The sequence below is a fragment of the Zonotrichia leucophrys genome, chromosome 2 (genome assembly GCF_028769735.1).
Source record: "Zonotrichia leucophrys gambelii isolate GWCS_2022_RI chromosome 2, RI_Zleu_2.0, whole genome shotgun sequence".
NCBI classification, from domain to species: domain Eukaryota; kingdom Metazoa; phylum Chordata; class Aves; order Passeriformes; family Passerellidae; genus Zonotrichia; species Zonotrichia leucophrys.
Window position 1 is genome coordinate 53,257,669 of NC_088171.1, and position 16,357 is coordinate 53,274,025.

The 16,357-nt window shown below is 41.0% G+C and overlaps 1 protein-coding gene across 7 annotated transcripts in view; it reads right to left on the reverse strand.

The window, feature by feature from the left end:
• The window catches only part of HECW1 (HECT, C2 and WW domain containing E3 ubiquitin protein ligase 1), a 252,223-nt gene that overhangs the window by 119,075 nt on the left and 116,791 nt on the right, over positions 1 to 16,357 (reverse strand). For all 7 annotated transcript variants that reach the window (XM_064705015.1, XM_064705013.1, XM_064705011.1 and 4 more), the window contains one exon: positions 3,657 to 3,751. In XM_064705015.1, the coding sequence (XP_064561085.1) occupies positions 3,657 to 3,751 (95 nt within the window). The remainder of the gene's footprint in view (positions 1 to 3,656; positions 3,752 to 16,357) is intronic.

The window sequence follows — 16,357 nt, forward strand, 5'->3', positions numbered from 1 at the left end:
ACCAACTTACACAGCAGCTTTTTTTTCCCTTTGGAAGTGGGATTCCTTTCAACTGCCAGTTAAAGACAGTCTCAGCAGCATGTGAACAAGAATGGCAACAGCTTACAGCCCCCAGCATGACTACTTCCAGCTTCTTTTCCCTTTTCAATTGCAGCAAACTGCAGTCAGACAGACAATGGAGGATTCTTTTTTTTGTTGCTGTTGTTTTAGATCGTGGTGTTAGGATACTGCTGGTTATCAGTGTTTTCAGACTTGTTGACAGGACACACACCAAGCAGCCAATATGCCAGCTGCTGCCCATGATGCAGAAGCTGCCACATGCTCGGAGGCTTGGACAGAACCCACTTGGGTGGCTCTGGCATCAGCTGCAGATGAGTTACTGCTAGCAGTAAAAACACTGTCCCCAGAAGGTCACTTGTCCTCAAATGCTGCTTCTCAAAGGACACCTGCTCTGGATCTTTTTCCTAAGCTGTGCCAAACAAAAAGGTTTGCTTATGTAAAAAACACAAAGCCTCCTTCCTTCTGTCCCTCTACTGACAGCCTAAGAGTCAGTGAATTTATGACACTATCACTACAACGGCAAAAGTCTCTTTGGTTTCAAAATACTTCATCCTCGACATCCACAGTAAGATCCCTAATAAGATTTCCCTGTACAGCTATTTTTTTCTGACACACTTAGGTCCATCAGACACTGCTTAAACTCCTACTGGCTGCAATAGAGGCTCAATTTTCAAGTACAGACCACAGGATGGCTTCTTTCAGAAGGAATGTGCAGGAAGATGTCCCAGGATCTGAAGAAAGCTTCCCCTGACCAGTAGAGGCCCTCTCTGCACCGAGGCCACGGCAGTCAGAAGACCACAGCTTTTGTTGGTACTGTAAGAAATGCCATGCCCAACACCCTGGGGCAGTGCTCTGACCCCCTGGAGCAATGAGAACAACTGAGGAATTTGATACATCCCCCTCCATCAAGAAGGGCCCCGTGTGTAAAGTTTCACTAGGGTAAGAAGTGTCAGGGACCTCTGACATGAGCTACAGGCATGGTGCTAGAACGTCACAGCCCTCAATTGATTGCACAAAATAGTGAAATCACAGTCAAAGGTGAGTGTTTGCAGTTCTAATGTCTGCACTTCACACAGTAATATCCAACTCCCAGCAGCAGCTAGTGCAGAGGCCCACAAGAACCAAGAGAAGAGTAGGGCTGGGCAGATCCCTTGTTATCCCCTTCCCCACCTTTGCAGTGGGAGTAACACCATGTGCCAATGGTACAGGACGCTACAAAACATTCAAATACTTCAGCAATAAAGGTTGGACATGTACTGCAGAGAGGCAAATGGAGAAAGCCATCTGATGGTATCAGTTGGGTGGAATTTGGAGGATCACACTTAGCTGAAAGCCTTCACACAGGCAAGAGTCAGCCCAGTATTTTCTTCCAAACTCTGAAGGAGTTTTAAAATCTGTAGCACTTTTCCCTCTTTGCACTCATACAGAAGGCTCTGTTCAAGTTCATACTCCATAACTTTTGCTGCCATTTCATTGCTTTTCCTGTCTTCACTTAGTATTTGCCTTACAATGCATCAAGTAAGTCATGCAACAAAATCAGGAAGAAGAAAACAAGAGACAAAAAGATGCTGCACCTACAGCACTGCTGGTTGGCCTTTCTGGTCTTCTGGTCTGCAAAAACCTACACAGGCCATTTTGAAACCTAGAAAGGCAGGAAAAACTAGAAGATTGCAGAAAAAAAAATGCTATTTCCAAGGGCACTGGTTGTACGCTCAGACAGAAAACCATTATCTGATACCACTTTTAATCACATTTTGGTTTTTATTTATGTACAGTATACTCAACTAAAGGTCATAATAGGCAGCCCTCATCTGATTTCTATAAAGACCATGAGTAGTGCATGAAGAGGATTTTCCTTTAAACACAAGTCCTGCCTTGGCTGTTTTATTTCCCCATAAATACATATGTAAAGGTCTGAGCTAAAGAACTTGGAGAGATTACCTATTTGCGTATTACAAAGGCACAGGTCTCAGACATTCTTCTACTAATTTCATACATACTGCTGGCATTTAATAATTAAAGAGTAACTCTTCCATACTAGACCTGACAAATTGGTGCAGTTGGCTCCAATTCAGGTCTAAGACACGGATGAGAATAATGCAAAAACAAATTCTAATCTCTCAGCTAATGGCATTTATTGCCTGGGTTGGCTGGCTTACCTTTCAGAGAAGACAGGGACTACATCAATGGCAGACATTATCCCACTAAATTACAACAACTGGGAAATCAGCAACAAGTCCTGGAGCAACAAGACGTGATTCATTACAGGCTAAAAAGAACTTTTCAGCATCCCTCACAATGAAGATATCCAAGGCCACATCCTAATGTTCTTCTGAAGACAGCTCAAGGAAACTCTCCAGGCTCTAAAACTGATGAATGGCTTCACCATGAGCACATCAGAAAGGTGCAATGAGACAAGAATGTCTTTTAGTCCTGAAAATGTAGGATGTACAGCAGCCCCTACCCAGCATCTAGTTTGCAGCTATATTGTATATCAAAAGAAGGCAAGGAGAAACCATCAAAAGTCTTTTCATGGCTCAAGGGTGAAAAAATGAATCCTTTCTGGCTCTGGTGGAATCAGACACAGCCAACACACAGCATGGGAGACTCTTCAGCCTTTCTAGAAATATTAAGTTTGGACTGGGAAAAAAAACAATCAAAACCCCACACCCAAAAAGCAACAACAAGAGGAACAAAAACAAACAACACTAAAAAAAAAGGTTAAAAAATTAAGTGTTGTCCACTGAAACTGACACATACCCACAGGTAAGACAGTTCTTTCCTGAACCCATCTTCCAGACTAAACAATATCTGACCTAGTCTTTTTCTTATGCTGGTTGGAGTACAACTTCTCAGCTCATGCAGGTCTCTGCCAAGCCTGGCATGCAATGAAACACTGTCAGCAAGGCCAGACAAGATTTGGAGGTCATCAAGTCTCTTTGTGGGCTTCTAAAAGATGTTTCACTCTCAGGGTGATAAAATCTCCCAATACCAGACTAGATATATAGCTTTTTAGAGCTATCTAAGCCACAGAGCTTTGCTAGGCTCTAGCAAATCAAAAGTGCTCTCAGTGAAGCCTCAATCTGTCAAAAATGATGTTTGGTCCTTTGATAGATCAGGTCCCAAGTGCCTACTTCTTACCACTGATGGGGCATGTCACAGTCTGCTTGTTCCTGGAACTCAGAGGCACTGCTGTAAAAATACTCATTTTGAAAAAATCACTTTAAAAGAGGAAAATCTTTTCCCTTTCTGGAAACTTACTGTATTTACTGTCCAAGGATCCAAAATCCTCTAAGGGTATTACCCAAATCTCACAGCACCCAGCAGAGACAAGAGAACTTTACAGAACAGGATACAGCTAGGATGTGGGACTTGCCTCAGATCAGAGAGGTTATCAGTGACAGATTCAGAGCTGAATCTACATTCTCTTGGCATACAAACCCACATCTTCATGGAAAGATTACTCACTGTACCACAATACAATGAAGTGCAAATATGTTCAGTTTTGATATAAGGATATATAAAGCATGCAGGGAAAGGAAGGCATAGCACAGTTACAATAGGACATACATGGAAAAATAATAAACATAACTTACAGGAGCTGCGTTGTTTTTCACTGTCACACTTGGAGTCGTGGCTCGTAGTGCCCCACTCACGCCATGGTAGTACTTGAAGCAGATCTTTGTTTCAGCTGAAAAAAAATCCAAAAGAGATATTTAGGATTTAAAAAAATGCCAGGGGTAATCTGCATGATCAGCTACAGCTCCCAGGCACAGGGCTGGCAAGTAGCTAAATTGCAAACGGTTCATTCTGGCTGGATGGCACAACAGGATACCTCCTGCCTCTGATCTCCCCCTTTGTCAGGGTGAAATCTGGAGTTTGGTCCATGGATTTAACACAGTTAAAATCCAAACCTCTTCTGAGCCAAAGTTACCACAGACAGACCTTAGAGCACATGTTCAGCATCCTTTAGGAAGAAAAAAAATAGGGACATATAAATCTTCCCTGTTCAGACATACCAAGCACTAATGTGCAGAGAAATTTGGGAACTTCCTTAGGACAAGATTGCATAGCTGCTCATTGACAGGTTTTACTGTGGCAATTTGTTCTGGCCTTGGTCAGGGCAAGGATGTAGATCTCCACAGATGAACTGCTTTGACAGTTACTACATTAAAGCATTTTCAGGAATAGCAGAGTACCACCAGACCCTGCCTTACTGTATTTCCACTGATTTCTAAAGATCTAAATTAGGTGAGGAACACAGGAAAGGTCATGAGTTTTCACACTCATAGTGCTGCTTTTTGCCACATGCATTGGCATTCAAATAAATAATATTGAGGGAAACATCTCAATAATTGTATCAAGGCACAGAAGTGAAAGCTTATTGTTAATAAGCCCCTCACAACCCTACTTTCTTGTCTGCTACAAGAAAGAAAGAAAGACAGTTCCAGCCAGCTTCTGTGAAAATGCACATTGTAACTACAGTTACAGTCCATGTGTGAAAACAATAAAAAAATCCCATTTACGTGTTTTAACATACAAATTGTATTGCAGTTTTAATACCAGTAACAAAATTACTCAAATCACTGCAGCTGTGACAAAAACTATTAAGAGCTGAGACTGCAACCACAGATTATGGCTGTGATCTGCTGTTTGTAGATCCAAGAAACAACTATGTAGCAGTCCAGGTGGAAGCAAAACCTGGGACATAAAAAGTGGCGGACACCCTCAAAACCACAGGCCTGAAATGCTCACCCTGATACCTACACATGAACATAGGTGGAAACAGAAATCCTGATACATTTTGAAAGACAAAATAATTTTAGAAGTGTAAAGCCTTCCCAACTTTCAGATGTCACCCGGGAAATGAAAAGCAAAGAGGTGATGTTCCCAAGTACTCTGAGCACTGCTCACTTCCAGGGGGCTTCCCAGTCCTCTAACCTGAGGGGGCTGCAGGAATGCACAGCATTTGAGTGTCCATTGATGAGAAGCACAGTGCCAGCACACTTAATCTGTGAAAACCATGCTTTCCATCCCCAAAGCCCGTTCCTCACCAGAGGACCAGGTGCACATTTCACTCATACAGTGAAAATACAGCCTCTCCCACTATATCCACAATGTGTACATGTGTCCCATTTACTTCAAAGCATTCCACAAGAACTGGAACAGAATATAGAGTCCTTCAGCACCTCCATGAGGGGCTGTGGGGCCCATCCTGGGGCTGAATTCATAACTATACCCGCAGATGAAATTCTGCAACTTTAAGAGATTTACTTGAGGTGTCAGTACAGCTGAGCCAGCGACCCTGCTGTTGCACCTGGGAGCAGCAGTTGTTTCCTTTTGGCAGCAAAAAAAGCTGGAAGAGCCTGTGGGACAGAAAAACTGCAAGTCCAGATTGTATTTTCACGTTGTAATTTTCTCTACAGGACTTTTAACAGCTCAGCAGCTAACTCATTTACTCGCTGAGAGGACAGCAAAAGCTGAGGATATCACAATAGCTAAAACATGCAGTTCTCACCAATTATTCAAATCTTAATTTTCTTCTCCCCTGGAGATTTTTAGCTACAGTTTTCATGGAACATTGAGAACTAGAATAAAGAGAAGCTTTTAAAAAATAAAATTAACTTTTGTAGTTAATGAAATATAACTCCAGGTATTAGCTGTATGACAATGTTCAGACCCCACAGCAGGAAATCTTGTCATAGATTGATAAGTAGGAAATCAGTTACCATGTGCATCAGGAAAATTTTAAAAGAATCCATTTAAATAAACTAAAAGTATTAGAGAGAACAGAAAGAGAGAATATATCCATATGCAGTCAATCTGGATATTTGTAACACTTTCAAGGACAAAGGATAACTAAGAAGATAAATATGTCTTTGGTAAGAACCATGTGGTTATTGCAGGATCCTCTCAGTTTCATGTATTTCCAACCAAACTGCCCACATACAGGTGGAAACCACTAGAAAGCAACTCAAGAGAGTTGCAAGTGTCACACCCAACCCAAAACAGTGGCACAGCTGGAGCCATTCATCAAGCAGTGGTAGAGGTGGTGATTAATGAACAGCAAAGGTTTCATTCAGAGAACAGATCTGAGAGAAAATGTCGTATGGAGGCCTTCATGGGTTGAGAAATTGCTCTAGAAGCATCAGGGGAACAACACTTTTTTTTCTTCTAGATTCCTCTCTCCCCTTTTTGCTCATATTGCTTTCAGATTGAAAATTTTATGCAAATGTCTATTTTCAATGGAGGGAGGAAACTTTAGCAAGTATAAAGCCTGCAAAATGATATATAATTTCTTTAGGTGTAAAAATGTCATTAGGATCCTAGTTGGCCATTTTTTGGCCATGAACCATTCTTTACAAACAACATTGCTGGTGCCATGTTTTTCACTGCAACAGAGTCCTAACATTTTAAGCCATCCGAAGATTGCTCTTGCATTCCTGAATCACCTCTGAGACATTTCCAGAACAGGTGCAGAAACCTATGGACTTGGTACCACTGCCTCTGCAGATGAACAGAAAACACTGGAAGTATTGGTAAGGCAGTGATATAAATTAACCTGAATATCATCCAGCTGGCATTTGTAAATAATATGTAATTACAAAGACTGTTTGGATTGGAGCCTTGTAGACTACCTTGTTCTGAAATAAATGAGACCATTTAACTCAGTCCTGCTGCCCTAGCTACATGGCAGAGTGCACAGGTCAGGAGCAGGTGTTGTCCAGTTAATCCCCAGTCAAAAATAGATGTGTACCATTGTAATTTTCACTTCTAATTATTTAGAGATCACTGGACCAGCAATGTAGTTATGATATTGAAGTCAGAAAGTAATGAGGTTAAATTCTTCTTTCAATTAGGAAAAATGTCAATGAATCTGGTAAATCTTCCAAGAGATGAAGTGCCTAAAGATGCTCATGCCCGTGACAACCACCAAATTACCCAGCAATTCACATGGATAAAGAACAAAACAGCATTGTACTCCCTTTACACCAGGCTTGGTGTCTCCATTTGTGCCACTTTTGGCTGGAGTAATTTGCTTCACAGTGACTGGTATGGGGCTTTGCTTTGGATTTCTGCTGAACACAGGGGTTGAAAATATAAAGATGTTTTTGCTGTTGCTGAGCAGGGCTCACACAGAGCCAAGGACTTTTCTGCTTTTTGTACTGTCATACTGAGGATTACACTGGGTGTGTATAGAAAAGAGGGAAGAGACACATCTGGGACAGGAGACCCAAACAGACCAAAGGGATATTCCAGACCACATGACATCACACTCAGTATATAAAGTAGGAGGAAGAAGGACAAAAGAGGGAATGTTTGGGGTGATGGTGTTTGTCCTCCCAAGCAGCCATTATGTGCAATGGGGCCCTGCTCTCCTGAAGATAGCTGAACACCCGCTTGCCCACGGGAAGTGGTGATAGAATTCCTTGTTTTGCTTTGTTTGTGTGTATGGCTTTTGCGTTCCCTACTAAACTGTATTTATCTCAGCCCACAAGTTTTCTGGCTTTTACCCTTTCAATTCTCTTCCTGACCCCACTGGTGAGGGAGTAAACAAGCAGCTGTGATAGACTTTGCTGCTGGCTGGGGTTGAACCATGACACCATCATACACTGACTGTGTTACAGCTCTGTGCTGCATTGGTATAAATATGAAAATCCCCAGGTGTATGCTCAGATTCACCACTGTAACTATTACAGATGCATGGAAAATACAGCTGCCCCAAAGGAAGGCACTCAAGGCACAGCAAGGCAAGACAATCAGAACCAGGCAAGAGGAGGGGTGATTCTGTTTCCCTCCTTGCACCAAGCATCTGTGTGGGCCACACAGGTTATGAGGAAGGGAGGGGAACTGAGATGTACTTCATCCCTGGACACCACAGAGACCACTCCCTATTCAGAGGAAAGCACTGAGAAGTTTGACTTTTGCCAGAGAAACTCTGCCATAGGGCTTCATCCCTCCCACAAGAAAAATAAGTTAATTTCACAAAAATTATTTCACTATCAAAGCCCTGAGTTATCTCAATTACCAAACCAGTTTTGCAAATTAACTGGAACATTAATTTACCAGCTGAACATAACTCAGGCAATAGTTTACACTGCCTCTGCAACCACCCAGCCCCTGAAAACACTAAATTCCTTATGAAACTGAAGTGAGAGGGGGTAAAGTCCAGTAGGGTCTGCTGATGAATTGCAAATGGAGGTACTGAAGGTTGAAAGTCTCCAAGAGGTCTCCTAGTTCCCATCATCCAGCCACTTTTCTGTCAGTGTTATTTGTCCTGTTGGTTTATTTGATACCCTTTCCCTTTAAAATACTTCCCCTCCTACTCCTTCAGAGTTATCAAAATTGCCCTAAATGTCTTCTCAAAAGTTCACTTGATCTTATAACTAATTCTCTGTTGCATACTTACTAAGGTCAACTTGATCTCAGAGGCTTAGTTTTCACTTAAAGGTGGTTTTATTCTTTCAAATATAAAATAAAGCTCTGCCAAGATTACACAGTTTCTCTTGTTGAGCTAAAAAAGCCCTGGAACACCCTAGTGTGTATTTCAAGGAAGACCATATTCTTTGGGGGAGGCAGGAAGCATCAGCTGGTGTTTGCTAGGAGCGTGTGATGCACCTGGGGCACTTCAACAAGCTTGTTGTGATTTACTCCCATGACACTTTTTGTTTCAGTTAAATAGCTGAGGTGACTAAGCATTAGGTAGGCATTTCTCACTGCTGTAAAAACCTCTCAGGGAAGCAATGCCAGTCTTAGAAACTGAGTCATTTTTGATCAATTCAATCTATTACTAAAAGAGCTGTTGTTGCTCTTTTGGGCAAACACTGTGCATAAAAAATGAAAGGTGTCAAAACCAGTAATGAAAAGGTAGCTGTCTCTGGTAAGTGGTTGGGAACCAAGTGAACCAAATCAGACAGCAAAGCAATTAAGTTATGAGTCATAAAATTTTCCCTAGAGAGAAGCCAGAACTGGAATAAACAAATATATGATGCTGTGCTACAATCAAATCGCTGTGGTACCATCCTGAATTAAAGCAGCCACGATGATCTCTAGACGTGGAGACAGCTTGTGTCAAAGTGAAGGCTGTGAGTCAAGGGAGGGGGTAGAACTGTTTGAATACAATAGGGAAACTGGGAGAAGCGTATGAAAAAACCAGAACAAGGAATTACAATGGGAAACCAAAACAGAGAGAGATTAAAGGCAGTTTATATGCAGAACTAAGTGACTAAGCAATGTCTTTGATGGGAGGGGAGGAGAGGATTGAGATTATAACAAAATCATTGCACAGAATAGGACAGGGCAGAAAGCAGAGAGACTGCAACTGCGTAAACAAGACTAAAAGACACTAGAAGAAAAAAAAGCAGGGAAAAGGAAACAAAGCAAGGAAAGGCAGACAGGGAAAGAGCAAGTAAGTGAAAGTTTAAGAAGAAAGAAAGAGTCACTGGAAGAAAGAGACCTTCAGGCAGCATGGAGCAGCACAATTTATGAACTGTATCAGCAGCTACCTGTGAAACCTGATGTGCACCTCACGTCCACCTCTCATGCCTGACCTCCCTTCTCTACCTGCTGCTGCCTCCAGTGCCCATCTCCTCTTTATGAATATCACTGGAAGCATAGAGAGCAGGTAAATTGTGCAACACAAAGAGGTGAAACCTAACATTACTGCATCAGCATAAGCATCAATAGTTTTAAGATAAATTTTGGTATTTTCTCATGATATTGTACCTGCCCTGTCAGGTACAACATGGTGAGAAGAATTAATACTCATAACAAAGATAAAAGGTCAAGTTATTACTGGCAGATCTAATTTGTACTTACAGCATTGATACATAGTACTGTTTATTTCCATCATGTAGGCCTGCTACTGCTCCATGCAAACAATGGCTCTTATTTCTGGTGCTCTGTCAGAAAAATTGCCTGTTCCAAGCATTGGCTGTCTCCAACAGGCAATGGTGACGCTACAACCATCAAGCTGGTTTGCTACTCAGCTGCCTGGGGACCGTGCATTTCCTTATGCTGTAGGCCGCATCTCCTCACAGTATTTGTTTAGTATCACAACCACCTACGGCTTTCAAAAAGCGCCTCAGTTTTTAAACAACTAATAGTATAGTAACCAAACAAGGTCTAAACAGATGTGTTCTTTTAATCTCTGTTGCAGAATTTCTTCCAATTTTCTGACGGCTTTTTCCTTGCTCTGCTCTAAAATGTGCACAAACATTTAACAGACTTCTTTGAAGAAACAGCAAGACTTGAGATTTTATAGTTTCTCCTTTAGGATAACTATAACACTTCTTAGCAAGCAAGAAAGAAGTATCTGGAGCCAGAATTAAAGCTGACCAGTACATATCAGCAATTTGAGGCACAAATATTTGCAAGGAAACTCTAACAGCTCAAAAACAAGCAATAGAACACTCAGAAAATTTCTAATCACGTTTTAACATAAGCAAAAAATCCACACTTGTCAAGATACAGAAATGCACAGTTAGAGCATTCAAATAATCTTAATTCTGCACCAATAATATATTTCAGTATTTGGATTTGTGAATGATATTTGAAGAACAGATAAGATAATCTTGGTATTTATTTTATCTTCAGAAATTGTTGCAGAGACTGTTCCTTCCCAAAGGCTGCACACTGAGGGCTGGAGTTATCTCCTTTATAGCAGGAGAGCTAATTATTATCATTTATTATATCATTGATTCTTTGTTCTGTTGATCTGCAGACACTCTCCCCTACTGACTTCCACTTTTATTTCCTTTGCTTGATAATTTGATTCAGCACCTACCTGCCATGACAAGAGTAGTAGGGGAAATTACTACACTAATAAAAAATGTGTAGTCACAAATCTTCATATTCAGTGGTCCAATCTCCTCTGTCCTAACTTGACCTGTTTGAGCCCCCAGTGTTGCAAGCTCCATACTATACTGATTTTGAGTCTAGCTTTGAACAATCCACCTCTATTACTATGCTGTTCATGGGAAGTGACATATATCTGCTTACCCATGACTGCACTGAGAGGATTTTCAGGTGTGGACTCCTGAGCCCATGACAAAATTACACCATCTTTGCCTTATGAAAATAAAAGCATCTAGGAGTTTCTACTGGAGGACAGAAACAACAAAGTGTCTCTATAAACTCCTGCTCAGGGAAAACATACGGATCTAATTTCAATAGGCTGCTTATGCGCTGCCCTCACAAAAGCTGTACTATTGGCAAGCCTCATTACTAAAGAATGCTAGCAGCTGGAATGGATGTGTGCTTATACATTTCAGCACTTTTATGTATTTATCCATACAGGCAGTACAACAGCATTGCTGATTATGAAAGTTGTTTGACAGTTTTCATTATAAACCCTGTTTCCAGATGCTTCCACATTTTCAATTAAACATACATTTGGAATAAAATTTTGTGTGCTGGACATCCGCCTTCTATCTACAGAAAGGCACAGGAAGAAAATTTCATCCAGAAACTTGTAGCTGAAGATTAGGAAAAACCATGGTGTTTTTACCTATGAGAAAGTTCTGAAGACCTTTTTTTTTTTTATCCCCCAAGTTAATATGTGTGTAATATAATGATTTCTGCTCCATATCTCCTCATGTTCCTGTAAAAATACATTAAAATTTATCTAACTTATAAGCCTCTCTAAAAAATTCAGTTTGATATGCTCATATGAGATATCTTTGATTTTACTGTCTAAATGCCCAGGAAATCCTAGCTGTGCTGAGCATGTTCCAAACTGGCAGTACCACAGGCTGTTTCTGCAATACAGATCTAAGTGTCCCCTGGCTGTGCCCCATTTGGAAGCAGGAGGACTGCATCTCTGGTTATCTCCCCAGTATCCAAGTAGCATGAAAGAGGAGAATATGAATCCACTCTCAATTTGTCCCCCTTGAAGGAAGAGACAGAGGTGGTTGGGGGTATTACAAGGATAGGGTGGGAAACAGGAGCAAGGACAAAACTGGGTCAAATGGTGAAGAAGAAACCCCTGTGATTTGTGGCGCTCCTAGGCCCTGAGTAGAGAGGATCTGAGGGGAGCAGGCAGCAGAGCACTGTTTCAGTCTTGCTAGAACAAGCTGCCTTATGCGGGGAGCACAATGCATGTGCAGGGGCTCCGGTATTCAAGCTCCCAATTAAGCAACTGCAGGGAGATGGCAATGGGATCCAAAGTCAATCTGCTGGCTAAAATTCTCTCCAGACAGGCAGGAGTTGGAATACATTAAAATCTACAGCCATCCAACATCTTTCATGATAGTCCAGTTCATCATGGACAAGGGTCTGTACCATCAAGTGCCCAGTAAATCTGGTATTTAGATTGTCAAGGCAGGTCGAGTGAGGCAGAGTAGAGCTAGTCAAAGCTTCCACAGATAGCCATCACAAGAAAGGCCAGTGGAAGGATGCCAGTGCCCATGCAGTAGTTAAAGATGCTAAATGTCTACAATAAAAAGTTGTCTTAGCCCTTTTGTAGCTGGGAAGAGAACCTGCAGTTTGTGTCGGCACATGTTCTGCAACTATTACTCCAGTTCCTAAATTTTATTATGTAATGAGAGTAGTGAACCTGAAATTTTATTTGCTCAGACAGTTTACAATCTTGAAAATAATAATTTCCTCCTAAAATTATCTTCAGATGGGGGAGTGGGGGAGGGGGCTGGGGGCAGAAAAAAGACAAGGACACAGCCTTACCATTGCTGGCACTGAGTCATCTCTCATCCCATTTAAACCAACAGAACTATCTCTTTCATATTCATAAAGATAGCAGGATTCAGCTCACAAAAGGCAAGAATTTCATCTGTTTATTTACAGTTAACCTAACAGTGATATCTATCTGCTCTGCCTTTATGGACTGTGGTAAAGAAAGGACTGAAAGGACTGTAGTTTGGATGAATGAGAGTTGGGAAAGAGAGGGTTGTAACAACTTACCTGTCTTTGATCAGGAGAAGGAAAGACTTTTAGAGATACATTTTAGTCATTGGAAACAGCAAATTACAAGGGCTGAACTAAGACTGAGACTTTAATGCAATTCCAGAGCCTACAGGCATCTAATGTTTTTATGTAAATCAGCTGAAGGATGACTTATTCATCATAAGCATTAGCAAGCAGGCAATTTATTTGAGAAAAACTAGCGATCATCAAAGTGCTTTAACTTTGCAATTGTTGAGTCCATAACAACTGAATGACATGCCTAAAGTTTGCTCTCTGGTCCTTAGGGCTCATGCACATTGCATGAAAAATCAACATTGCAGGCAAAACCTAACACCTAACACACTAACACATGGTTCATCTTATTTGAGGGAGATGATCTAAAATTACTTCTGAAATGCAACAATTACAACAAAGTTTTTAAACAACACTTTTGTTTTAAAATGGCTCATCATCTTGGTTACAATGGACTCAACAGTTCTTTATCAAAATTGAATAGCAGACAAAAAATCTCTGCCTTCAGTACACTGGAAATGAGCCCTTTCTGCCTCCTATGCAGAAAGCCATCTATTTCACTGTAGTTGTGTCCCCTTAGCTACATTAGAGTCACTGAGATATTCAGAAAAATAATCTGAACTGGAAATTTAGTGTCTAACCGTCTTTTAATTTACACCAGTATATATTAAACCACAAGATAAACAGACAGAAAATGAATATACACTGACACCTTGAGTTTCGTTCTGAGTGTCATCAGAGGCACCATGAAGGTGACTCAGAGATGACAGAAGAATAAACTCTGTACAGTAATGCACAGCTCCACAAGAGGGGAGGGATGGGCAGAGCTGGGGACCTCTCCCCTCTCTTCATTTGGATGTGCGGCCACTGGGGTGTCCCAGATAAAGCAAGCTCTTATCAATGGCCCCTATTGCAATATCTCCTTTAGGCTTTCAGGTATTATATCTGCCTTGTAGAGCAGATGCCTGTGAACCATCAGCTCTTTGCTTTTACCAGGGCAATTGTAGTTTAAGTCTTAATCAAATACATATGACTGGATTATGCCTTCAGGCACAGCCGTGAGCAAGAGATAATGCATGAGCTTCAGAAGCCAAGTGCCTCAAAAAGGGTCCTCTCCATCCAACATGTTTTCATTCTCCTTGATCTCAAAACATGCATGTACCTTTGGATTGATAGAAGCTGAAAATTACATCAGCTTCATACTCAACAATTAGTATTTAGGAAGGCATAAACCATAACTTTACCCAGTGCTTGCTTTGTGATAGCAGAGGACAACATGAGAAGGGATACCTTGCAACTCCAAACCTGGCCAGTTAGGGAGAAAATCAGGGACGATTCATGTATTCATTTACATTAGTAGCACCTGCTATGGCACCTGTCGAGCTGGTCTTTAGTCACAGTCTGAGAAGCATAAATTTCACCTTAGAAAAGAACATTCCCTTGAGTCAATCTTTCTTTTTTCCCCCCAAGAAAGTTACCTTCGAAGACCAGTGCCAAAGCAAACCATCGTAGTGTTCACCTTTCCCCCAGCTCCTCTTACCTGTTACCTCCTTTCTCATTACTCTGCTAGTCAGAAGCTCTATCTATTCACATTTCTCAGATCTGCTCAGTCACTATAAGAATGCCTTAGAACAACAGTTTATGTTTTTAGCAGCCAGACCATGCAATATTAAAACTCAGCGTTCTCACTGATTGGGAGCTATTACAGTCAGTCAAGCATGTGGCAAGCAGTACACAAAGAGAGTCTGACAATCAAGTCCTTGAGCCACAAGATGTGAATGTTACCCAGAAAAAAAATCCTTTGCACCTGATGTAAAAGAGAATCCAAGACCTTAGCACCCTCACCCCCAACACCATAATAAGGGCTGCTTTTCTATTTTAATACCCTTATCATAATTCAATATCCACACATTCCTTGTCTCTATGCTTATCTAAATACATTTTAGCCTAATATTTCCATGAAAATGAAGCAAAAAATTGTCAATTTAAGAAGATGGTGGAATGCACATTCAAAGTGCTTGTAGAAGCAGTTTACTAATGCTCAAATGGTTTCAGTTACTCACTGCACTAAGCATGTTATTCTTCGCTGCTGCTACTTCTAATCATCAAATTAAAGAACTAATTTTGAGTGACTAAGGGAATGACACATCACACAACAAAGACTGCTCATTGCTGTCATAGTACAAACACACTAATACAGGTGAAAGAAGTCATCAAAATGCTCCTTTTGACTGAAATAAGAGCTCACAGAGAAGAATAAGAAGAGCTATTGTGACACTCTCTTAGACAGGTGGTAATGGTTTATGTGTACCAAGGATGCAATGGCAAGTATGACAACTCAAACTCTTCCCTTTCTGGACTCTAACTCACAGCAGAACTACTTGCAGACAGTTTTGGAATAGAATAATTTTTAAAATACAGAAGGCCAGAATGAAAGCCAGTAGTTCAAGCTGTGGCATTAAAGTCAAGGAAATGGTATAACAAAGCAACACAAGGTGGGGCATGCACATAGTGGAATTATCTGGTCTTATTTGCAAGGCATGTAACAGGTCAACTCAGTGTGAGGAGAAAATGAGGATAGTTGCACCTGAATTTTGGCACTGTGACTCTACTGAAGGCAGAAGACAGTCACAGCATGATAACAGTGCAGTGAAGCTTGACATCTTTGGTACAACAGTTCCTGGTTTCACCATCTTGAAAACATTTTATTCCTTTACACATTACTTTCTTCCTTCTTTACAAAAAGGAAATGAACAGCAACAAACAATATTTAACTCTAACACCAAATACTTCTGACTGTATTAAATACAGGGTGAGATTAACAGCCCTGCAATGTAATTACCCAGTGACCAAAATTTCCCAAAGTTCAGTTGTTCTGAAAAACATGTGTGCTTCAAGGTTTTCTTAGTACAAAGACTTACCTTCGTAGGTCTTGTAAGCATTAATTAAACAGAAGAAAAGAGACTTCTGTGTCTTCACAACACAGAGTCCTTCTCCTGTTTACACAGCTGAACCATTTATAATTAATTGAGTTCACCCACTTAGAACCATGAGCCTTGAATAAAAGCTTTGTGCAGCTATGCTGCTGAGGTATGAGTATTTTTCCTCTGTTCTCCTTTTAGACTTAAAAATGCTTTGCTTTCCAATAACAGGGCCATCTTCCTTCCATTTGCTGAGAAACCACTGGCAGAGAAAGGTCACATCCTTTGGTTCTCACAGAGCCCTGAGCCATGACACTGGTTGGTGAAAAAAAGTCAGCGGGATGCTTTTGCAAATGCTGCAATCTAGGTACAGTGGACAAAAACCTGGCCTTATTTCTTTAAAACAGTGCCACCAGAGTTCCTCTCCTGTGTACCTCTGCTTG